Genomic DNA, 25,527 nt, shown 5'->3' on the forward strand with positions numbered 1-25,527 from the left:
CCCGCCCCCGGCCACGCCCACCGCCCCGCCCACACCCGGCGCGCGCACCGCCGCCAGCGCGCCCGCTTCCCACGAGCTCGTCTGGATCAACGTCCTGATAACATTGTTGTTCATACAGCATTGTACTACAAATATCTCTGCATGCCCTTCAATTGGTAATTTGAACATTTTAATTCGTATTTTGATCAGCTTCATAAACTCGCGACCCTATACGAAGGACTTGATTCGGTACAAGGTGCAAATATGTTTGAATTCTACGCTCAAGTAAATCTCAAAATCCCTGCTTCGCCTCCTCTACCTTTTTCTCTGCCGATAACTTGATTCTAAGTTATCGGCATTGTTCTGAGTTGTCATAGGAAAGTTTTTGAGGAGTAATTGTCCCTCACCATTTGTAATTTAGCTGTATGTAGGTAAGTAAAAATGTTTTGGTAGGAGGAGATGTATGTGGTTTGGCTGGTGTTACCTGTGCTGCGCGCTGTACTGGCGCACCTTCTCGCCCTTGAGCTCATTGAGCTGGTCGAGCAGGACGCGCTTGATGCGCTCCACCCAGGTGCGCTTCACGTCGGGCGCGGGCGCGGTCAGCGTGTGCACCTCCGCGCGCCCCTGACGCCACACCTCGAACTTGCGCGGGTCTCCCTTCACTGACTCCGTCAGACCTATCTGTGCCATCTGCACACCGTCAAACTCGTTTTTATAAAATCATATTATAAATAGGAATGTTTGGATGAATGGAAGGATGTTAAAATTAATCTTCAAAACAGCTGCATGGATCTGGATAAAATCGGTATATACGTGGAACAAGAACACATAGGTTACAATTTTTTCTTATTCCGCGCGGACAGAGTAGCGGGCGACTTCTATTCATAGTATAATTTTAAGTCCTCGCGTTGCAGACCCGATTTAAAAAAAATATCAAGTCCTATTCTAGTCAAATGACGATCTATGAAACGAGAAACTGTGCATGAACATGACATCAAAAGGAATGTAAGTAAAAATTAACCTGTAAATCGTGTTTAAAGTGATAGGTGGCCTTGTTGTGACTGTTCTTGGCGGCAGGCTTGCAGAAGAGCATGGCCTTCTCGTAGAGAAAGATGTGGCGGCGACGCGGACGCAGGCGCAGCCGCAGGTCGCGCTTGTTCTCCGACACCACCAGGAACGAGCCCTGCAGCAGCAGCTCGCCTTGCTGGCTCAGATCCACCTGCAGATAACTTGCTATGAGATATTTGTTTAAAAATACTAATAATAAATGTGTCTGAGCAATACTAACCGGTACACCGGTGATGGCAATCTGGTGCATGGAGTCATTGACACATTTCAACACGACCAGCATGCAGTCTAAGGCTTGTTGTAGACCAGCACTCATTGACCCGCATTCACTGTACCTTAATAGGTCCTGGAAAACGAAATGATCGAAAGTTAAGCTAGTTAATAAGCTTAAATATCTTCTATAACTTGTGGTTTCCACTTCCTACTTCCAACTGTTATTCGATGCATATGGCAAGACACGTTACACTCATGCGAGGATTTTTGAACAAAATTGCTGTTTACCTTAAGTAACAACTGATACTTGGTGATCCTCTGCACAGGTTTGAGCAGGTAGGCAGCCAGCGGTAGCTTGTGACCTAGCCGCTGCTGACAGGCCTGCAGAAAAAGGTGGGTGTCGACCAGCGCCTCGCGCAGCCGCTCCGAGCGCGGAATGTTCTGGCAATAGTAGCTGTACAGCCTGAAGAATGTCTCCCTCTGCAAAAACATCACATCTAGTTAGTTAAAAAGATAATAGTTGTAGTCGGGGTATCACGGGACTACCTCCAGTCGCATTTGGGAATGACCACCGAGAAGGTTTATTATGAAAATTCTCACATAAATGTGTTTTGCCTCAAGGTACAAAGATGAAGTTCAGAGTTGAATTTTTTAGATCTATACCAATCAGTCTTATTCCACAATCCTTTCTTGGAAAACGGTAGCCGGTATAATAATGTGTGAATTTTTACACGTAGTGTCATTAAATCCATGATTGGCAATAATTGCAGACATTGACTTTCATAATCTTTTTCACGCTACAACAATGAAGAATTTGTATTGCTAATCTTTATACTTATGTCCATATGAATATGCATTTCAAAGAAAGTTACACTACTCTTTGCTATAAAAAATAAATCAGTAGATAGAACATGAGATTTCCTCACCTTTTCGACAAAGCACAGCGCAACTAATTCCGTAGCAGATATTGATTTTTCCAAATCTTTAAGGAAGATGTCCTGGTGGAATGTGAACAGCTCGTGAAGGTTGCCGAAGAGTACGTTAGCCTGTCCAGCTAGTGCTGCAGGTATGACGTGTTGGTTCTCCGGCTTTTCTATTTCTTCTTTATAGCCCTGCAATTAGAATTACATTAATATCGTAATATTCTCCTATAGCCATCAAGCTAGGGGGAACGAGACGACTTAACGACCCCCATAAAAAAATTGACATAGATTAGATTTTTTGAATGATGCACTAGTATTTAGTTTATTTTTTTTTCATTTATCAGAAAAGGTGAATCTTATTTTATTAGGATAGTAAAGGATATATGAGCGCGATTCAAAACGATACAAGATATCCTATAAAAGTTTACCGAGCTAAGAGACGTGCACTGGCTAATTGTGTCACACCACTCTTGAAGACGTCTGTCGTAATCAGCATAAATACTTTCTAAGCATTCACATTCGTAAGATGTATCAATGTTATTCATAAGCTTCCTTTTAAAATTTTTAAAAGATTTTGTCCAATTACTGAAAGTACTTGTTCTTCTAATCTTTTGGCTTCTTCTACGATCGTGGCTTACATATCTTTGGCAGTTTCCAATAGTATATGGATATTTGTAATGTGAATCGTTCATAGCTTTTAAACTTCTTTTGCGTTTACGCGTCATTGTTGAATTGATGCTTCGAAAGTTATTATCGGTGTTGATTCTGCGACAAATTGTTGATCCTTTTTTATGTGATACAGTTGTATAATGATCCTTAATTGTATGATTCCATTCTTTCATAATCCTTTTGTAATCATTTAGAATTTTTAATAGAATATCTTCAGCTTCCTTGCTGTTGCACATTGTTTTTCTTAGTTCGGTACAGCTTGAAGATTTTAATTGAGAGTCTTTGGATATACTTGATTCTGTAGAGGATTCAGGTATTGCTAAAAGAACGTCAGAGTCTGGACATCCGTAAATAGGATTTTTAACGACTTCTGGAATATCAATAATAGTGGGTGCAGTTGTTAAAGATTCCACCGTGACCTCGGAGAGAGTTATTATATCCGAGTCTGGCAAATATGTAATTTTGTCTTCACTCTTTTGTAAGAAATCGTAGCCGGGCAATGTTTTCCCGTAGTAGAAATTTCCAAAAAATGGTTCCGCGTTTACCGGTTTAATATTTTTTGGTTTGCACTTTATCCTAGTATTTTTGTTAACGTCGCTTGCAGATTTTTTACACTTTTTGTTTTTTGCACGATTCTCGTTTTCGAAAAGAGACATCTGGTTAGCGTAGTCACTGAAGAGCGTCGATGCCGATGCGGCTCTGGAGAGGCCGCGTTTATTTCGCGTCGAGGGGTTTTCATTTTTCTTGTAATACCATGAATACGAAGTGCCAACGCTGAGATTCGCGGAAGATTTATGTAGATCGTATTTTCCATATTTCATGGTTTTATTTATATAACGCGAGCGAGGGACCGTGCCGTGCGGTGGTCGGCGAATATGTAAAGTGCATAGCGTTCCGCTGATGGAGGCATTGCGCCGTCGCGTGCGACGCGGCCCCGGCACCAGATATTGCGGTGCTAGCCCGTTTTGTCATTATTCATCGCACCCGTAGTGTTTACGCGTGTGAAGCACGCACTACTTACAAACAACAGCACATATAGTTTTTAGAGCGCAAACTCTTTGGTGATATCCGATCATTGAAGTCGATCATGTGTAACGTAACGGTTGTTTTTATGGCCTGTGAAGATGGTTTTCTATGGGAAGATAAATATCTACGTTGGCATTAACAGGCATTGTAAAACTTACAATTATAATAATAGGGACCTAAAAAACCTATATTATTTTAATACCATATGGCAACAACAATTTAACAACAGTTTCCTTTTTGGGTTAATAAACGAAATTTTGAGACCTTAACGTACAAACAACTTTACTTCCAAGGTTATTATCTATAGTAGATACTTACAATTTGAACAAATAATTCATTAACAATTAAAATAAATTAAAAATATATACAGGATGGTGTTTTGTCATATTAAAAGTGAGAATTATCATGTTGACAAAATTAACGCAGCAGCAAGTTGAAGCAGCAAAGTCATATAATAACATACTAACTAGTATTTTACAGTGAGAGGAGGTCATACTTGACGTCAGTAAAGTTTACCAAAAAACTAAAATGTAAAGACACGGAAAAAGTCAGTAATAACTGGTTTGGTTAATCAGATGACTTACAGTCAGTATGGAGCCAAGTTCCTGAACATAGATCCGCTCTGTCTGCAGCAGCTCGGCCAGCACGTGCCCGCGCCGCGCTCGCCGCGCCTCCGCGTCTTCGCCGCCGGAGCTCTCTGACCCACCTGATGTTTCCATCTGTAACAATACAATTATATTTCTTAATATAATATTTTCATTCAAGTATCGGTACGAAAATGCTTCTAAATACAAACATATTCTTCAGCTTGTGTAGTCTTCACCGAGAGGTTCAGAGGATACCCAAAGATAAGCAGCGACTAGGCTAAATCACGTGGTATTTTAATTTGACTTAGTTTTTATAATAAAAAAGACGCTGGCCGTCCTTTCTGCACATCGAAACACAAATTGGTACATGGCGTGTTTCGAACCAGGACCTGTAGGTAACAAGTTAAGAACTTAACTTCTGCTTCACTCGACACCTCAGTGAGAATAATTACCATGTTGTCAAATTTTTTCGCCTGCTATATTTGAACCATATTGGTAAGTTGATTGCTGATAACTCAACAATTACAGATTTATTGTTCAAAAAGTTACTGTTACAATAATTGTATTTAATGTCAATTGATAAGATTTTCTTGTAGTCTACTTTCTTTCCAAACAAAGAATTGATAAGTTATTGCTATTTATGACATTTCAAAATAGTGTTATCACACTTTCATATCTGTATCTAATTTTGGAACGGCAAAAACAATGCCAATTGGGATTTAGTTTATTATAGGTACTGATTATGTCAATCACTAACAATCCATTTAAATCATTGAATAGAAAGTGAAAAGATTGGTTTTAGAACATTTTTACACGTCGTGCAACTAATAAGAATAGTAGATAGTTTTTTTTTATATCATAAGGTGGCAAACGAGCCAGCGACCACGTGAAATCGTTGAAATAGCGAAGTGACCGTTGCCCATAGACATACGCAATTGCATATGCGTTGCCTATCTTTAATCGACGGAGGAAAGGATGCACAGAGAGAAAATATTTTCCCTTTCCATGCATCCTCTCATCCGGAAAGTCCACTTGAACTTCCCATTCTTTCATTATAAGAAAAAGGGTGGGAAGGGAAAGAGGACTAAATTAGACCTCATCAGACGAAACGCGGAATTGCTTCCACTTCACGCCTGTCTTCTGTGTGGTCGTGGTATTTCACCGCGCGAGCGAAGATGTGCGAAGATGTTAAAGTGGGCTTTACCACAGTTAAAAGTTTCGTGATATTTATGTCTTCATTTTGGATTGTCTATTTCTTTGTGTACTTTTGGCGTTGCTATAAATTATAATTTATTACTCCGCTCGTAGTTGTGCCTCATGTGTTATGTGACCGTTATTTTTCCGTTAAAAGATACTGTTTTTATGGGCTACCAACACGCTAGGCTCTGTTAGGTTAATGAGATCAAACTATAAAACAGTTTTATGACTGACTTACTATTCTTTGATGATAAGTCATAAAGACCTTTGAGGTCTTCAAATTTCTTTAACCATATTTGTGCTTGATCAACAAGCATTTATTATTTATTTTGTAGTAATAACTATTACTATAATTATACCGCAATGTTCAATTTACAAATTATTTACTGATAGATAATTTCTTTTTAATTCTAAAACTTTACACACGGTTAGTCTGGTATAGTAGCCAGTCAGTATTTTCTATAAATGACGAACGTATTATTAATTTGAATAGAAAATTTATTAATATTATAATCAATTACGTTATAACACAATGTACGAAAGCTCTATTATCAACGCATGAATTGATAAGGCCGCTCTTTATAAATACGACAACAATCACTGAGTTTATTCACTCCAAACAAATATAGTTAAATACTCACAGCTTTATGTTGTTCTGTAAAATCTTTCACCATTTTGTATCCAGTTTTTAGCATAATGTTTATTGCATCCATTTCTACAAAAAAACTTTATTGCAAACGATGGTTTAACGTTATCATAAAATTGAACATTTTAACACTTTAACTGTTTGAATTATTTGATGAATTTGATTAATGAATGATAAGAAATCACTGTACATGTTGTGCTCCGTCAAAAACGAGCAAGAATAAGGAACTGACGGGCTGAGCTCGCTCGGGATGCGAAGGGGACGCGGGAATACGTTGACTAAGTAAAAAAAAGTGGTTGCCTCCACTACGGATCGGGTGTACATAATGCTCTACTTCGATCAGTGTAAAGATAAGCGTTGTAACTGAAGTCTATTTAAAGACATTAGGAATAAATTGCAAACTTGAACGAAATATTAAAATGAATCAGGGTCTATGTTACAATTTTGCATTATAAGTAAACACGTAATTTATGTAAAATGCAATATACTCATTTAATATTAATCGCATTATAATTTTATTTTTATTCTAATGGAAAATAAATAAATAAGACTGGTTACGAAGAAAACTGTTAAATGCTTATCAAATTTTGACAACATCGATGTGAAATTAATTGCGAATTTGGTAGTAGAGCAACATTCGTTTTGTATATTGCATCTGTAGTTAAGGGCAAATGTGTGTAACATAACTACAACCCTAGGCGTTATGTGTGTGTATTTACATGCGTCTGTAGTAGTAGAGCACACCTGCCGGCTTCGTAGTTAGACTAGCTTCATGTTTAAATTCAATGGCATTGATCTCGGCTGTCCAAGTTAAAGAAGGCCTTTATTCTCAAACATTTTTTGTGTATTTTCTTAGAAACATCTGTGCGCTCCATTGTTCCAAGTACCAGGCGGGCATGAACCGAAGCACGTGCTACGCCAGTGCGATGGTTCAACCTTTTTGTAACTTTAGGTTCATGAGAATAGAGGAAAATGTACATAAAGTTGTCAATTGATATTTGAAATAATACTTGGAAAGTAGTCATTCGTAATAAATATCAGCTAATTATAGTAAACCAGTATCATTGGAATTTACATGTGACAATATTATTAAACGGAGTAACAGAACAACATAAACGTCAAAAAATGTATAGCAACGTTAAGTTTATCCGATCAGACCGATTAAGTTCATTCACATTCCATGAAGCCATTCCTTTTTAGGATTAATCAAGATTATACCTTTGAAAGTCTAAAATAAAGAAGTATATATGTATGAAGTTCTGAACAATGACAAATAACGAAATATTACAGATTAATTTGACATACTGTAATTGAATAACATTATACTGAATTAATCCATGACCCTTGCAGACATTCCACTTGAAATGTTTAATCAAATTACCGCCTTACAGTTTGGCGATTCTTTGTATTAACGTAAGAGTACAGCAAAGTCTCTTGTTATCTCAATTAACAAGCAATCATTTTGGCAATGATTTGTATACGGTCATTCTTTGTTCTTAAGTCAAACGGATTTTATGGCAAGACGAAAAGCGGTGAAGATTTAAAATCACGGTGAAGAATTTTCATATAGCAGTTGGTCAACACAAAAAAGTTATATTTTATAAAAGAAATAACTCTTTTCATCAGATGGGTTGATTTGTAATCTTGTCATGACATTTTGTGACAGTTTCCATATGCAACTTTAAACATTACGTGATTAATTAACATAAAACAAAAACTTATTTGATCGCTCATAATGTTAGTAGGTTATGTCAAGTCATTACAAAAATCGAATACTCGGTAGAAAATTGGTTACGCATTTTTAATATTGCTCACAAGAATGACGAAAGGTTTTTGAAGCGTTGTTTTTGTACTCATACAAGTAGTAAGTAGAGGGTTTAAGTTGAAAGGGTTATGAAAGATACGACTCTAGTGGTGGCACGAGTTGAACCATACCTATCGTATTTCTAGTACGTCTATTCTAGTTATAATACCTATAGGTAATTAGTCAATTTTTAATGGCAATAAAAAATGACTTTTTAGTTTATATCTACCGCCTAAGTACTATTTTTTTAGTTTGAAAATAATAAGATTTTTTTAAATTTAGATATATGATTATGATTAGTTCGTTTAATCTATACTAATATGATAAAGCGGAAGAGTTTTTTCGTTTAAATGCGCTAATGTCTGAAACTACTGGTGCGATTTGAAAAACTTTTTTGTTGCATAGTCCATTTAAAGAGGAAGACTTTAGGCTTTATATCACATTACGTTGCGACCAATATTTTTTTTATAAATCCGAGCGGACGGAGTCGCGGGCGAGAGCTAGTCATAAATATTATTAATGTCTTTATCGTTTTACCACCGTTTATAAGTTTTATATTCATTGTTTATTTGTAAATGTGAAATTCCTAAAATATCGTGTGAATTATTTTAGCAAAACTGAGATAAAGATTTTGTCCAAAAAGGGTTGAAGCGAGCATTTTAAAAACAAGATGGAAGGCTTTCGCAAAAACAGGATATGCGCCTACCTGTTTCGTCAACACTGGCGGAAGACATTTTTTGTTCGGTTAAAAAAAGTAAAAGTAAACAGCTGCACTAGAAAAATGGCGAGACAGGGATTTTAAAATATTCCCATGGATTCTTAAACCTTACTTGTTAAGTTATTATTACTATGAGTACTTAAGTTTAAACTTTTGAAGTTACTTTTCAAGAAAGAATACTTAATTATTTTCTTAAGTATTTATATATAAGGTTTAAAGACATTTGCGATTTCTAAATAGATTTCAACGAATATTCATTTCTTAAGAACAAAAAAATAGAAAGCAACTTCCGACCCAGTAACGGATAAATAACATTATAATGCTTCTATAAGTAACAATGGTTAAATTAATATTGATACCAATTGAAATGTATTGCAGGAAAACAAAGAAGTCATAAGTGTGTGAACTATGAGAGATGTGACAAATGACCTCGAAGTAAAAACAGGAAGAACAGTTGCGTAACTGAATTTGAAACCGGGACTCCCGTTACGACCGTTATAGGCACAGGTTATATGGGTTTTATACTAGCAAGGTTATACTGGTTACGGGAATTTGATTACCCAGTTACGGTTAATAAACTTCGAATCGTTAGTGAAGCCAAAGACAAAAACATAAATCTTAATTCTTATTAATATTATAAATGCGAATGTTTAGATGGATGGATGTTTGTTTGAACGTATCTCAAGAACAGCTGAACAGATCACGATGAAATTTGGCATACATCTAGTCTGGAAGAACACATAGAATACTTTATTTTATTTTATAATCTGCGCGGACGGTGTCGCGGACGACAGCTAGTAAGATTATAAAATTGCACGTAATTTGTTGAATGTTTGAATAATCTTTTGTGGAAGGAAGTAAAGATTTAGAAGAAAGGATTTTGATTTTGAAAGATGCAAAAGATTAATTATATTCGCATTTTTAAAATATAACATAAGAAATATGTGTGAACTAATCAGTTAGAAATAGAAGCACTATTATGTATATGTTTAAAAATGAAGATAAGAATGTGAAATAACATAACCGGAAAAGAAAAACATGTGAAGTGAAAAGGTAAATTTCTCAAATGCCCTCGAAATTAAAATGTAGAACATCATTTAAATTATCTGTTTAGTCGCCATGCCCACGGAATGTTTGCATAAGTTTTTGGAATTTTCCTTCGATAATTTTTTTAGAAAACTAATATTCGTGGTAGACATCCAAAAATATAAAATGTATATAACATAAAGACAATATTATAATTCAGTAGTAGATGAAAGGTTATTAAAATTCCTTTAACTATGTATTTAAATTAAGAAGAAGAAGAAGAAGCCTTTAGAAATTAAGCTTACTTGTAATAAGTCGCAATAAAAAAATATATAGCACTTAAAAGTGATTCATTTATACGTATATCTTCAATAATTTCACAGAATAAACATTACAACAAACAGATTACAAAAATCATGTGTCAATTTCTATTGTACTGTGTTGCTTAATAATTATATTTATATTATTTTTTTCCTGTGAATATGTTATGCGCTAAGCAACAATTCGGTGTCATAGTAAGCCATGTGTTTTGTTTGCGTAACATTATATTTTATGGAGAAGGGCAACGATTTCTTAATATTTATATATTACAGATAGACAGGAAAGTGTGTCGATTTGACAATATAATTAATACCTATTAGGTTTTTAAGATGAGGAAGTTTGATATCACTGTCAGGTTACGAATAAATTAAGTGTCGTGGAATTAAAAATAATATTTGGATTCTATAAAAATGTCATAATAGTTACGTAGCCTTCTTTTATTCGCCTCCATTAATTCCAAAGGCAATTATTAATTTATATCATTCTACGTTTTTTTTTAATTATTTTGAAACCATTTTGGCATCAAAATATTCCTGGGAATGTAATAACGTAGACTGGAGAAACAGTTCATAAAGACATATACATACCATCTTAAGGTTATTTTGTAAGAGAAATTTAGATCCGAAGCGTAATAATATACAAGAGAAATTATTTAAATTGTGGCATTGATTTAAAGAGCGTTGGGAGTTACAAATTCTTATAACTTGCCTTTACCGTGACTCATTTAATTTGTTTATACTTATAAGTAACAATACATTTTGTTTATTTACGTAATATGTTACATGTAGGCGTTGTTGCCGGGAAATTAAAAATAGTTGCTGATGTTACATATTTGGGTTAATTGTGTAATTTATTAGTAGTCTTAAAATAACATGATCGTTTCTTTAATCCGTGTTCAAGATTTTAAAACACGGAAAATCTTTTTTAAACGGTAAATTAGACTCAATTGTCAAAGTAAGTTTAAACAAATTTAAGCTATAGAAAACTTTTATAAAACTCTATTAAAATAAAACTAATTCATTGGTTTAAATTTAACTACACACGGGGAATCCATACAAGATAGTTAGCTATCGACTTAGGCAGATCTTCTAGGGAGAGTGAAAGCTGACATAGGTCAAGCTATACCCTTGTACGGAATAGTTGAAGTTCAATGAAAGTTTAGACAAAACGAATCACTTACATTTATTTTCCATGCCAATTCCTCCAAGACTTGAACCCAACCCATCTGGTAACTGGATACCCTTTTCGTTATTGTTTGTTTTGTGTTTATACTTGTTTCCGAAGCTTCATCTTGTTTGTTGGCATTCCGTAGCACTACACTTTCACTGTTCGCTTCGGAGACATCTATTGACGTCATTTTAGGATTGTGGTTTGTTATAAGACAGTTCATTGCACTTTATTGACTTAAACGATCGAACTTCATCGCTGCACTTTTTGTACTATACAATTTACTGTCCGTTTTAGATAAGTCTATTTGTGAACTAATTAATTAGAGCTGAGTATACATATTGTGTTAATACAGAAACTTTTATTTGCTGAACAAGCCAAAGTATATCTTCCGGCAACATGATAATAAGACTAATTAGTGCTCTATGCATCTGTTGATTATGAAGACCATAGTGAGAAATACCAAAATTCAAGGCTATTTAGCATATCGAATTAGCAAAATTATTGATTACGCTTTATAAGCCCTAAAGATTATTAGAGGCAATTGCTATTTTTTTTAAACGAATAGATATGTTTATTGGATAGTAGTATATTAATCGTGTAATGTATAAAATCCTATACAAATGCATTATTCGGTAGAATTTGGAGCGCGAGATAACGACTTGTAACAGAATAGAGCATCCGGCACCGACCGAGGTTTTGCCATTACGTCGCAATTTTGTTATCCTAAAACATTGTATGTAAACATATATCCGTTCTATTTAATTCGATATTATGCTTTATTTTTCAAGTAAGTATTAAATTATATAAAGGTAGTTATTATATAATATTGTAATCGAGCGTCAAAAGAGCGTCGGTGGCTCACGGGTGACTTGACTTGCAATCTGCAGGACCTGGGTTTGAATCCCGTCATGTACCAATGTGTATTTCGATTTCCGATTTACATATGTACATTTATCCGACGTTCTTACGGTGAAGGAAAACATCGTGATGCAACCTGCACATATGTGTGAAGTCAACCAACCCGCACTTGGCTAGCGTGGTTGACTATGGCCTAATCACCGTTAACTTAGGGTAGGCTCTGAGCCCCACTGTGGGGACGTATAGTGAGCTGATGATGATGATTTATTGTAATAAATAGACTAGTTCATCACCAAAATCTCATTTGTCGAAAAGTGATTGAACGAATGAGTATGGCGCTTTACTGGATATGAAGTCCATGACCCGTAAGTAAATAATGCACTCTAAGTACTGGGCTTCGAGGTCATTTATTATCATTTTATGATTATAAAAGCAATAGTTTTTGTATTGGTGATTGAAGTGTGTTTATAGCGGGCATCGAGAGATGAGGCCGCCCGTGGAATTAATTGCGTTGACCCGGATGGTCGCAATGGCTGTACCGTTTTAAGGCGAATTTACGCGGGCCGCGATCACGCACGACCAGGGCTGTCAAAATAACCTTTATGATATGATTTGGAAAAAAAATGAAAGTATGAATGGGAAACCAGCCCACGGTAACCCTATACTATTTAAAACCCTAAAGGTAAAATACCTGAGGCTTACTTAAATTTCTCGTACACTTTGACATAGGCTTTCTCTCTTGGGAGGGCAGACCTCTTATCTTCGCCCATACCTGCGTATAAATGTTAACAACTTATTTTCACTAAGGGAAATTTATCGACTGATGCTTAACCCTAGACCTTTTTGACGATGATAATATCAGGATCCCTTAGAGATATTTTAAATTTTAACAGTTTTTTATTGTGACATTTCGTTGGATTTTCTAGAGCATTTGACAACCCTAAAATCTGAAAAACCGGTATTGTCCAAATGGCACGTGATGTGGCACACCGCTGTAGAAATTCGGAAACTGGTCGCCTGCGGAAACATTCACAACGACCTTCAAAATGGAAATCAACAGGAAATCAGTTGAGTAGAATTATTTATGCATCGCTGTCAAGATAACCCCGTTTTCCCTTCGTTTTAACACGACCTATAATTATTGTTTAAATTATGTAACTCAAAACTATTTACAGCATCAATAATTATTTCGTAATGGCCCATTAGACTGATGATGCGTGAGAACGAAAACTATACTAAAATCATTACTCATTACCAAGTATCAGATGTGAACAAGGCTATCAAAATATTCATCGGGTAACTCCGACGTTGTTTACTCCATCTATATGATATCTTATATCATTAAATTATTACAGCATTTTTTCATTGTATACGAAGCTAAATATATGTTTACGGTCGGAAGTATTATATCATGATATCTTGGTGTAGAGAATGCATCGAGATATGTCTGACCCTTGACCCAGGCCGTCGCGACATTATATTGTGCATTCACTTAATTGATGACTGAGTTATCATAACGTAATATTATAAAGAGGAAATATTTGTGTTTGTATGTAATGAATAAAACTCAAAAAGTACTAGATCGATTTAAAAAAAAACATTTGTCATTAAAAAGCTACAATATCACTAACATAGGCTATTTTTTTTATTAGGTTTTGCTTTGCAGACGAAGTTTCGGCCACACGATAACACGATTGTAATTTTCAATTTCGATTCAAATGTAAACGGCTCGTTTAACTATCGAGTATAACAATACCCACGCTAACTTTTACTGAGTTTAATATATTTATTATCAGCGAATCTTTCAAATATAATTATCCTTCTAATAAGTTACTGTTGTGGTCGTGTCTGTAGTCAGGGGACGTACTTCCTTAAACAACACCGCCCATTTATGCATCAATAATTTTCTCGGTTTCTCTTTCCCCGTATGTGTATTACAGAATGTAATGATATGTTACTGTTAGACCTAGTCATTACCAGCAATCATGTAGAGAAAGTCAATTACTAACTAAATTTGTTATTTGAAAACGTATTCAAAGTTTACCATAGAAGCTATGTATATGATAAATTATTTGTAAAAATTAATTAATAATTTAAAAAGCAAAGTATGAACAAATTGTATAACTTGATTTGTCTACTACTTTAGGCTTCAAAATAGATGAATATATTTCATAGAAGATATTGTAATAGCTTAAAGATTAAAAAATAACTTAATAAGTAAGCCTTTATGTTTTTTCATACTATGTGTTTCATCTGTACCAAATTTCATAAAGATCCGTTGAGCTGTTTCGGATATACGATCAAAGAAAGAACTATCCATCTATCCAAACATTCGTATTTATCATTTTAATAAGATCTTAAACTTATAACCATGAATGAAATACTAGTAGCTATTGACTTGTGTAGCACAAGTATTTATTGGCCTAGTAGTATTTCTTGCCGGCAGTGTGCGGATGGACATGTACCAAGCTGTGCTAAATGACCATAAATGAAATTAGTACCCGACTCGACAGGCCTTAATAGCACCAAGGCATCAGGACGTGGGTCACGTAGATGAAAAGTGGATCGAGGGCCTGTCAGATGCACTGAGAATACGACCGCCTTTCATAACATCAATGTAAAGTTTACTAGAAAGCTTAATAAGTAAAAAAAAAACTTGAAGAATTGCAGATGTTCAAGGAGACGAGAAGTCAAGCTATTTATTTCGCGTTAAGTAATCTTGTAACATAAACTTAAGTAGGTTTAACCAATCGTTTCATATCTAATTTATCACGGATCTGATGATGTTAGATTTGGTTTGCGACAAAATGCGGACTAACATCATAAATTGTAATTTATTTGCCACGCTTGCTATGCTTGACATGTTTAAGAGTTAATGCTTCATAAGCATTTGTTCAAATAATATCGTAATTACATACATGCATAAGTTCCCACAACTTCAACGCATTAACATATTTCATTGGAAGGAATTTGTACTTAATATAAATTAAGTCTTACTGCTAATGTAGCGTGTAAAATCGGTGTGAATTCCAAGAATTGCAACAGTTCAAACATAACAAGATCCAATTTCGTCGAAGCAAAGTTTGCGATAAAAGACGCTACTCAGTGACGTTTCTCAAGAATCGTGTTACTTTCAAAAGAACTAGTGGTTTGAGTTCTCACGTAAAAATATAACAAATGTACTATTAAAACATTAAACATGTTTTACTGCGGTTACTACATTCCGATTGTATGTTTTAGATTAATTTTCTGCAGATTTAATCAATGTATTATTTGTTATCTGTTTATGTTATGTTATTAATCTATTATTCTGGTGATATATAAACACGGCTAAACACTCACGTATTTACGTCCGGTGGCGGCACTGACTTGTTTCGAGCCCATCGGGGGCCCTTCATCAGGATGAGTGGTACTGGTATTATTTCGCGGACGCGGCCCGTCGCTCACGAGTGAACCACTCATCCTGATGAAGGGCCCCCGATGGGCTCGAAACTAGTCGGTGCCGCCACCGGACGAATATACGTGAGTGTTTAGCCGTGTTTATATATCAGTTTAGTATAATGTCTCACGAAAGTTTGAATAATTTATTATTCTGGTACTGAAGATAGAGACATCGGACACTCAGATGTCGAACTATTTAATATCTTGACAAGTTATACAACAATTTCAGCATTGAAAAGTGAAACAAGTACGTTACAAGGGAAATATATGTCTCGTGTGATTGATGAACATAACTATTAACTGAAGAAATCGATAACCAGGTCGTTAGAGTAATTTGAATTTCTTTATATAAATTGAGATCGTGCAAAAACTAGAGCGGATAAAATGACTTATAAGAACTGAGTACTATATAAAATATGTATGATATTTACGTGAATTTTCACTAATTTACGGAGTTTTTAAATTCATCTTCCATAGATTTTAACAATTTTCTTTACCTAGAACTTTTTATAAAGGTTTTTATCTCTAATGGTTGCTTTCTTATGAACACCCTTAATTTATAATCATTTTTCTCTATGATATTGAAGATTGTGGTGAAGATGTCTTAACCATTTGTGATGCAAATTCCAAGTGTGGTTTGTCTTTGCAATAAAAATAGTTAAGTTTAGTGGTTTGTGGTTACCAAAGGATGATTTGGTTACTGTTTAAAACCAGAGTCGGAATAACAAAGGAATGCTTAGAGGCAATTATTCAATATCTTCGAGTGGAATACAGGATGTATTTATATTTATAGTTTAGTATCATTGCAGACAGACGAGTCATTGTAATGATAAAAATTGATGATGAGTCAGATGCAGTTCCCGCAACACGATGGCACCACAATGTCCTCGATCATGACACATGGAGGAAGAAGGGGGATCAGATGATAAAATGACAGATAACATTTATTAAAGATAAACAATACAATTGTTTTATAAATTGGCAAAACATATTGTTACCAAAGTATCATTTCAATACAAGCAAAGTGTTAAGGACATCGTTGCTATATGGGGAATTAATTAAGTAACTAATCTTACTAATATTATAAATGCGAATGTTTAGATGGATGGTTGGATGTTTGTAAGAAGGTATCTCTAGAACTGTCAAATAGATCTTGCTGAATTTTGGCATAGATGTTGAAAATAGACTCATTTAGTTTTTTTTTATCTCTGCCCAGACAGTGTCGCGGGCGACACGACAGCTTGTAAGTAACAAAATAGATTTATTTAACAAATACTCACAAATAAAAAGACAAGTTAGAGTAATTTTTAAGTCAGAGAGTACTATAAAATAAATTAATTTATAACTACAGTTGTTATGCTATGTTATGTACATTTTATAATATTAATAATCGACACCTAGGTTGGCATTCTCCGTAGTTCCAATGAAATTGCGTTGTTAAAGGTCATGGCTGTTTAAAATTCTACGTTCAGAATGTATACTAAAGCATACTATGTTTTGTTGAGTCTAATAATTAAAATTACGGAATTCGCGTAATTTGATTATAGCTTAGATAACAAAATATTGCTTTTACATACAACTAAAAAAATGATTTTATAAAGTAATTTTTGCGGATTTTGGTATTTATTTTACATCAATCTTCATATAATACAATTCAATATTGAATAATAAAGTTACAGCACTACTGTATTTTCTTTTATGCAAATTTCTAGAAGAAATTAAGTGTTATAATGAAAACGACATGTTGTTTTATAATAATGGGTGCTTCAATGGAAAACTTAAAGACCGGAGTGACCACAGACCACATGTTTAGAACAAGTTTTGTTGCAGATGGCTCGTGGTCAAGCAAGCTTTTCGAGCTTGTTTATAGCATAAGGGGCAATTTATACAAACGAGTAATGAATCACTCTTCTCTCTTTCTAACTTTAAATGTTTATATTGATTCAACTATTATAGCAATTTAAAAGCTCTGTGCATCATCAGCTCACTATACTTCCCTACTGAGGATCTGAGAGCCTGCCCTAAGTAAGGGGTATCTAGGCCATAGTCAAAAATTCTGTACCTTAAGTTATATTCTCTTGTTATTTAAAGAACCTTAGTAAGGTTCTTTCTTTAAATTCTTACTAAAATTATAAATGAGAAAGTTTAGATGGATGTTTGTTAGAAGATATCTCCAGAACGGCTGCATGGATCTTGCTGTAATTTGCCATACATGTCAAACATTTTCTGGAAGAACACGTAGGTTACTAATTAAGTTTTTATTACAATTCCGCGCAGACGTAGTCGCGGGCAACAACATATAAATAATAATAAATATATGAGATAAGAGTTTTAATATAATATAGTAGAAGACATATAAATATAGGATTATTATAAAACACAATAAGTATGATTACGCGTTGCAATGTCAATTGTTTGTTTGATTCAATTCATTCAAGTGGTTTTGACTTGAATATATTTGGTTTTTTCATTACGTACACGAAATATACACATTTAGCAATAAAAAGGGATTAAATGACGTAAATTACAACTGATTCATATTGTTTAAAATTGTATGGACTTTTATTTTGGATATAATCTGAGGATCTTTATACATAATAATCAATGATTATTAACACTTTTTAAAGATTTGCTCAAGTCCACAAAGCGACAAAAAAAGACCTACTATTTGTTAAACTTAACATTAGCCGTCGCCCACGGCTCTGTCCGTGCGGAATTAAATATGAACTTAATAAGCCTATATGTTCATCTAAACTATGTTCTACATCTGTGCCAAATTTCATCAAAATCCGTTGAGCCGATCCTGAAATACCTTCTAACAAACGTCCATGCATCCAAACATTAGCATTTATAATATTAGTAAGATTAATAACATATTCTTTTAGGATATACTGACCTCGGTCAGTACATTGTATATCTATCACAGAATCTGGTCTTGACTTAAAACAAGAACTTTTTTAGAGTAGGATGTTAAAACCTTCACATAAGAGGCCATTTTTATTTCGAACAATTTAGTTCACGCAGCAGAAACAGTTTAACTTAGGTAAGTGAAAATTTTAATTAATTATATCTACTCACTTCGGTAAAAATAATAAAATGTCTGTTTATTTTGATTAGTAAGTTATTTCTCTATTATGCTTCACATTCTCGATTACGTTTATCTTAAAAAAAAAACGTAGGACTTGGTTATGTGAGAAATCAGAAGCATTGTTTTAAGAATTGTTTAACTAATAGAGTAGTGAGAACATTAGTTAACGACAGGTAACGTTTGCAGAACAAACAGTCAGTTATCGCTACTCGGAGTTAAATAGCTCTTTGTTCGTTAGGCTCGCCGGATACCCAATAGGAAGGTCTTATCCAAATTCGTCTAATTTTGCTTTAAATATGTACATCATTGATTTTATATAACATTCAAATATATCCATTGAATATATTTTTAACGTTAGAAAGTTATATTAAACTATAATCAAATTAGAGACGGGAGATACAAAAAGTAGTTGCGAATATCTTCCTTATTTATCAAGAAACTTTTGAGCATTACAAGCGTAATACTTTATGTACAATATTTTAGTCGTAAAGCCTAACTTACATACATTGAACTTAACAAGTCAAGTAACAAAAACAGGTAACAAGAAACACAATGTGCACTGAACTGCAACACAACACAAAAGTTGTTTATTTCTATTATAAGCACACTTCACAATACACTTTATAGTCATCATAGGTAACAATTTAAATCACAAAAATCACACAAAGCTATGCATATGAACGCGTTGTTAGAATGGTCAACGTGAACTGATTAAGGAAAACTTTGCTGGTTAAGTTATCGGAATAATTGTGGCGTGCTTTCCTTATGGCCGTATTTCGTGTGATGTTAGGTAATGAGTTTGATCCTAAAATATATAATAATGAAATCAATATTCGCCTTCATGTATTTTGAAGGTATCGTATTCTGACCCTCGCGTAGTTTGCTGTTCAAAAAATCTATGTCTAATTTATATTGGATTCTATTAAACTTTTCATTAACGAAAAATTAAATAACTGTAAATCGTAATACTTGAAACTATTTATGTCATTTACTAATTCACGGAAATGGAAATAATCAGTACATAGCTATATCCTAAGCACCCACTTAAGATGCATCTTCAACATGCGTTATCAATTACAACAAGCACTACGTTGTTTGTTGCTTCTAGAAGAATCTCGTAGAATGTGATGAACTTGAAAACATTATTCGCTATGTTGCCAACACATTCGGCTTTCTTATTTTATTTTAAAAATAAAAGATAATTACGATTGTCAAATAATGACACAAGTATGCTAAGTTAACCGTATCGGTTAAATATTAGAAACAAATACGATAAGATATAATAAAGAGAAAATATTTAACGTCTATATCAATACGTATTTAAGAATAAAAGAAATTCAAAGTCACTTCCTAACAAAGTATTATAGCGAATTCAATATATTTTAACAGTTAACTCCGAATTGGTCGGTATAATGCAGAATGGCGTTGTGTTGTGGTTTCAGAACTGCCGAGGATTAAATATGTTTACGCGATAAAAGACAGTAAACTGTAGTGAATTACAGCTTTGATTCGTGTGTCAAATTGAAAAGATGAGAGACATGTTAAGATCAGTGGGTATATAAATTCGCGTGAGTTATCCAATGCGATGTGAAAGGCCGGCCGACATATGTTAATGTGGTTGTTAGAAATCGGAAAACGACGACGTCGGGTACCGTTTGGATGGAAGCGGACGGTTGCGGGCAACACAACGACACAGGTTCGATTTACGAATTTTATCGGTTAATCAAATCAGCGAACCGAAACGTGTTGGACACGTTTGTGACATATTTAGCGGAAGGAAGTAGTTTCACTATCATATTGATACTTTTGTTTATGTTCTCTAATGTTTTAACAACATTATTGTGTAACTTTAAAAGGTACTTCCAGTAATTCTATTTCAAGGTTTGAAATAAAAATTTTCTATGTTTTACTGACGAAAGTGAAAACCAAGCTGAGTTTCAATGGAAGCGTCTGGCGTTCAGCCAATTTAAAATCACAGTTGATGTCCCTTCAAGGCAAATAATAGTAACGAATCACAAAGTACGTCGACATAATTAAATAATAGTAATGTTTGACTATTTTATATACATTTGCTGATGGAATAAAAGTTGTGGAAGAGTAATTAAGAAGCGGTACATAATTTCTTATCTCTTTTTATCTGTTTATCAAAGTTTAGTCGCCACGAGTCTTTGTCAGCAATTGACAATTATAACAAAGGTGACCCTTCAATAAAGGGGACCAATTTAATTACATCAAGTGGGTAACTAAGGAGCTTGGAATTGTTAAGGCAACCATCATAATTAGATAAAACATTAGGATAGTTTTATAATTGTTTCCGGACTGATCGATATATTTTTTTGTGTCTTAAATTTGTAATGGAAACAAGGTATATTTGTGACGTCAAGTTACCGCGATATTACAAAAATAAATGTGGTTTTATTACATTGTTTTAAGACTTTGTAAATTTAGTAATATTATAAATATGTAATTTTATTTAATTCCGTACGAACGGAGTCGTAGACGACAGCTAGTGTTTCATACAGTTGTGTACCACCAATCTTTACAATTCTCACAAGGCCTACAATTGTAATTTTTCAAAACTAAAATAGTAATTTATTTTAACTACTTCAAGGTGATATATGTAATTAACCTACATCTTGGCATCAAGTAAAATATACAGACAAGTACAAAATGAGAAATTGCTCGTAGATGAAAGATCCATTTAACAAAAAAAAAGATAATTTGATTAATTTCAACTTTTGACAGTTATACCGTTATTTAATAATGTTAGGTAAGTTATCGTAAGATAATATCACATTATGTAATCAAAAATATATAAATTATATTTAGTTGCCTGTACTAAATGTCGGAAGTGACTAGTGACAAAGATAAGTTAAAAGTAACTTCAGAATATTAAATAATTTGATACTTTTATGTAAGTTTTTACAACTTAAATGCATTAATATTAGCTATACTACAAAAATTGTAAGTAATAGAAACCACTAGCTATCGCTCGCAACTCCGTCCACGCAGAATTATAAAACACAATAAGTACTCTATCTATTCTTCCAGACAATTTTCTACATCTAAGCCAAATTTCATTAAAATTCCTTCAGCCGTTACGGAGATACCTTCAAACAAACATCCATCCATCCGAACATTCGCATTTACAATATTAGTAAGAAGTAAGATGTTAATGACATACTTGTAACATCGAACATGCCCAAGTATCAGCTAATTATGGAACAATAAGGTAAAAGTTCAACGCTATGCGGGCAAAATGGTTCCCATATACCACTCGCCTAAACAAAGGCGAATGAGCCAAGTAAAAAAAACCGTGTAAAGTTTCACTATCCCCTTGTATTGTGAAACGAGAGCCATTGTACGCGACACTGCATAAAGCCGAATGAGGAAAGGCGTCTTTTCAAGGCGCGTTTTTTCCACGGAAGCCTCGTGCAAAGAGCCCTACGAGTTATATAGGTATTAAACTGCGACTTGCAAAGATTCTGCATAGTAACCGAAATAAGAATGTATGCAGCAGTGTACAGTCAGCTGCATAAATATGTAAACAGTTACAAAACCTCAAAAACTTGTATACATCTTCGGTTTCAAAAATACGTAAGCTAGTCTTCGACAATAACAAGTATTTATAGTTAGAAACATTTTTTTTAACGAGGGCGTATACAAGTTTATTAATCTTTACAAATGTATAAAAATTTATGCAGCTTACTGTACATAGATGAACATTAATATACGATAATGCTAAGGATTCTTGTTTTAAAGAGACTTCTTAACAGACCTCAATTTCTCGGCTATTGTCAAAATTCGGTCATTCCTTCATTCATATGAAAAGCGTACCGAATGCACAATAGTGTATTTTACACAAAATATAAAAAAACAACATCAACATCTATTGCGATTAAAAAAAGACACATTTTGAAATAAATGTCCATTTTTCAGTATATGCGCACAACAAAAATATTTTATTTTACAAAAGCAAAAAAAAAAACGACTCTAAGCGGACGTGAGACAAAGGATTTTCAGGATTTTCGAACTAAAGGACAAGTTTTGGACAATAATAACTGAAACTTTAAATAGACAGTTACTGTTGGTTCTTGTATTCTCTGTTTAAAAAACCATTCTTGCCTCCTTCTATAATTTCCAGTCAAAATATTGATGAAAAGAGTTTTTACGCGTTGCTATTAGTTCGTGTTTTCTGGTCGTTACAAGCAAATTGGCCTAATCACTAACATTTTAAAACTAAAACTATTTTTTCGTACATTTAATATAGCGTGATTGAAAACGGTTTCGTTCGTGACTACACAAATATTTTAAGGCGAAATAAAAATAAATTGAGATAAAATTAAAAACGGAGGATTAATTAATTTTGCTTCCTTTCAAATAAATCTTTTAGTATTATCATATAACAAATTGAGTTATGAATAAATTAATTTTATTAATAAAAATTGATTTACAAGTCAGTAGACAGTCATCCGTTAATCTTTTTTCCTGATCACTTCTACTTATGTGTTCCTTTTCCTTGTGAAAGCTTGTTCGCATAATATACCACATGTTTTACCCACAAAACCTTCACTATGCCTTGCGTAAAGTTTTTTTATGAGCTATATCTGTTAGTATTTTGTACGTCACTAGATATCGCCTGCGCGAAGGAATAAAAAATAGATAATAGCCGATTCTCAGACTATATAATATAAGATATTTCTTTAATAATAATGTTACGTGTATCATCATCATCAGCTCACTATACGTCCCCACCAAGGGGCTCGGAGAATAACCTAAGTTAAGGGTGACTAGGCTATAGTCCACCGCGCTTTTTTTTTGCGCAGGTTGGTTGACTTCACACATATCTTTCAATTTCTTCTCAGATATGTGCAGGTTGCATCACAATGTTTTACTTCACCGTAAGAACTTCAGATTAATGTACATATGTAAATCGGAAATCGAAATACACAACAATCCAGGACCTGCAGATTGCAAGTCAAGTACTTGACCCCTGAACCACCGACGCTCCGTGTATACTAAGTTATTTAATACTTCCATTTAGAAGTTCCTGGTCCGTTTAATAGCGTGCAAATGATATCTTACGGGTAATTATTTTGAATAAGTTAATCGGTTTGATTGGCGCTGGCCGCTTGTTTATTTATTACAGCCAATCCGTCTTTGCTATGTTAATAATCTTATTACAAAATGTTGGTAATCTTTTGAAAGTTTCTACTATCGCTAGTGTAAAGCAAAAATTGGTCAACACATATTCATAGATCTGTTCCAAAGTATTTTTTTTAAATATAAGGAGGAAAAGATCAACGGGAACACGGAGGTGTTCATCGAAGCTTTACGATCTACTTTACTTTATACGTGTGTTTGACAATTGAGATTCAGTAAAATGTGCTAAGTGCAAAGCTTGATGTGTCAATGAACCTGTTTTGGGAATGTGGAACGGAGGCTGATAAGAAAAGCCGTCACATAGACTTACAGTAAAGATAAGTTTTAATAAAGTTAATACTCTATAATTTGTTGCATTGTTATCAGTCGTTGTTCCACTTACATGTAAAGTACCGCATGCCTTCTAAATAATAGATTAATAGGACGATTTTAATCACCTATACGTAAAAATTTAAATAATCTGTGGTTTGAAAAAGTCCGCGGCCACTAACAAATAAACATTTAACAACGACGTAAGAGATGAAGGTCATATCTTTGCTTCAAGTTAAGTTCTCTTCTACAACTTTCGATTTGCACTAAGTACCCGTCGTTAGGGAATTTGTTTCGACGCTTGCGAAATGGAAAGTAGACCACCTTAACGATTTAGTTTAAGCAACTATATGTTTTGCATCAAGGTGTCTGAATATAAATGTTTTATTTTATATATAAATCTGACAGTTATTGGCTACTTGAACTTAATATCAGAGTATACTTATGCCATGTGATTTATACGTATAAAAAATATATGCTTCATATCCGTGGAAATAAATCGATCTTTGTTTTATCTTCTGTGTTGCAACCATGAATACATTATAATAAAATTCACCTCAAAACTATGAATATAATTGGGCAATTATAAAGTCAATTTGCATATAAGAGCATAACAGTTACAAAACTTGATAAAGGGCCTTACATCATATTGAGTCGTCAGTTGTCATACTAAACGCATATTCACCGGCTTTATCTAAAGTACTATGGCCTCAGCTTTGACACGTTCTGTTAATAAAATGTGACTATATAGGTACTTAGTCAATATACAATTCTGTTAGTTTTGTTATTCAAAATATTGTGTTCAGTAAGTGTTTTTTTGAATACGTAAGTATACAGAAAAACTAGGTCGTCGCAGTTATATACTTGTAAAAACGTTATTATGTTGTTTTAAAATGTAATCACGGTAAAGCGAGGTCATAATGTTAAAGAAAGCTCTCTGTTTGAAAGGATAAACATTGTATTTATATGTATAGAATACGCAATATTGAACAATATTAACATATATTAAAATGTTAAAAAGAAGTAAAATACTTTGTAAAATTTTTCTTTGTTCTTCGCTTATAACACAGACCTTTTTTTTTTTTTTTTTTTTTATAACAGAAGGGGGCAAACGAGCAGCGGGAACACCGAAGTGTTCAACGACGCCCATGGACATCAACAATACCAGAGGAACCGCAGATGCGTTGCCGGCCTTTGAGGTGGTGATAGGCTCGCTTCTTGAAGGACCCTAAGTCGTATTGGTTTGGAAATGCCGCCGAGGACAGACCGTTCCACAACGCGGCTGTGCGAGGCAAGAAGTTGCGCGAGAATCGCACCGTTG

At 34.1% G+C, this 25,527-nt stretch overlaps 2 protein-coding genes across 7 annotated transcripts in view; both read right to left on the reverse strand.

Moving 5' to 3' along the window:
* The window catches only part of LOC106124340 (guanine nucleotide exchange factor DBS), a 73,421-nt gene that overhangs the window by 4,610 nt on the left and 43,284 nt on the right, over nucleotides 1-25,527 (reverse strand). For all 6 annotated transcript variants that reach the window (XM_013320893.1, XM_013320899.1, XM_013320897.1 and 3 more), the window contains exons 12-18: nucleotides 4,463-4,597; nucleotides 2,187-2,372; nucleotides 1,549-1,740; nucleotides 1,268-1,393; nucleotides 1,001-1,198; nucleotides 464-669; nucleotides 1-94 (exon numbers count right to left, since the gene is read on the reverse strand). The exon at nucleotides 1-94 is cut by the window's left edge and continues 102 nt beyond it. In XM_013320893.1, coding sequence (XP_013176347.1) covers nucleotides 1-94; nucleotides 464-669; nucleotides 1,001-1,198; nucleotides 1,268-1,393; nucleotides 1,549-1,740; nucleotides 2,187-2,372; nucleotides 4,463-4,597 — 1,137 coding nt within the window. The remainder of the gene's footprint in view (nucleotides 95-463; nucleotides 670-1,000; nucleotides 1,199-1,267; nucleotides 1,394-1,548; nucleotides 1,741-2,186; nucleotides 2,373-4,462; nucleotides 4,598-25,527) is intronic.
* Nucleotides 2,433-3,088, reverse strand: LOC106124342 (uncharacterized). The gene has a single exon (XM_013320901.1). It carries the CDS (start codon nucleotides 3,086-3,088, stop codon nucleotides 2,540-2,542), a length of 549 nt encoding a protein of 182 aa, XP_013176355.1. The 3' UTR covers nucleotides 2,433-2,539.

Source organism: Papilio xuthus, unplaced genomic scaffold, assembly GCF_000836235.2.
Source record: "Papilio xuthus unplaced genomic scaffold, Pxut_1.1 DF825946.1, whole genome shotgun sequence".
Classification (NCBI taxonomy): Eukaryota; Metazoa; Arthropoda; class Insecta; order Lepidoptera; family Papilionidae; genus Papilio; species Papilio xuthus.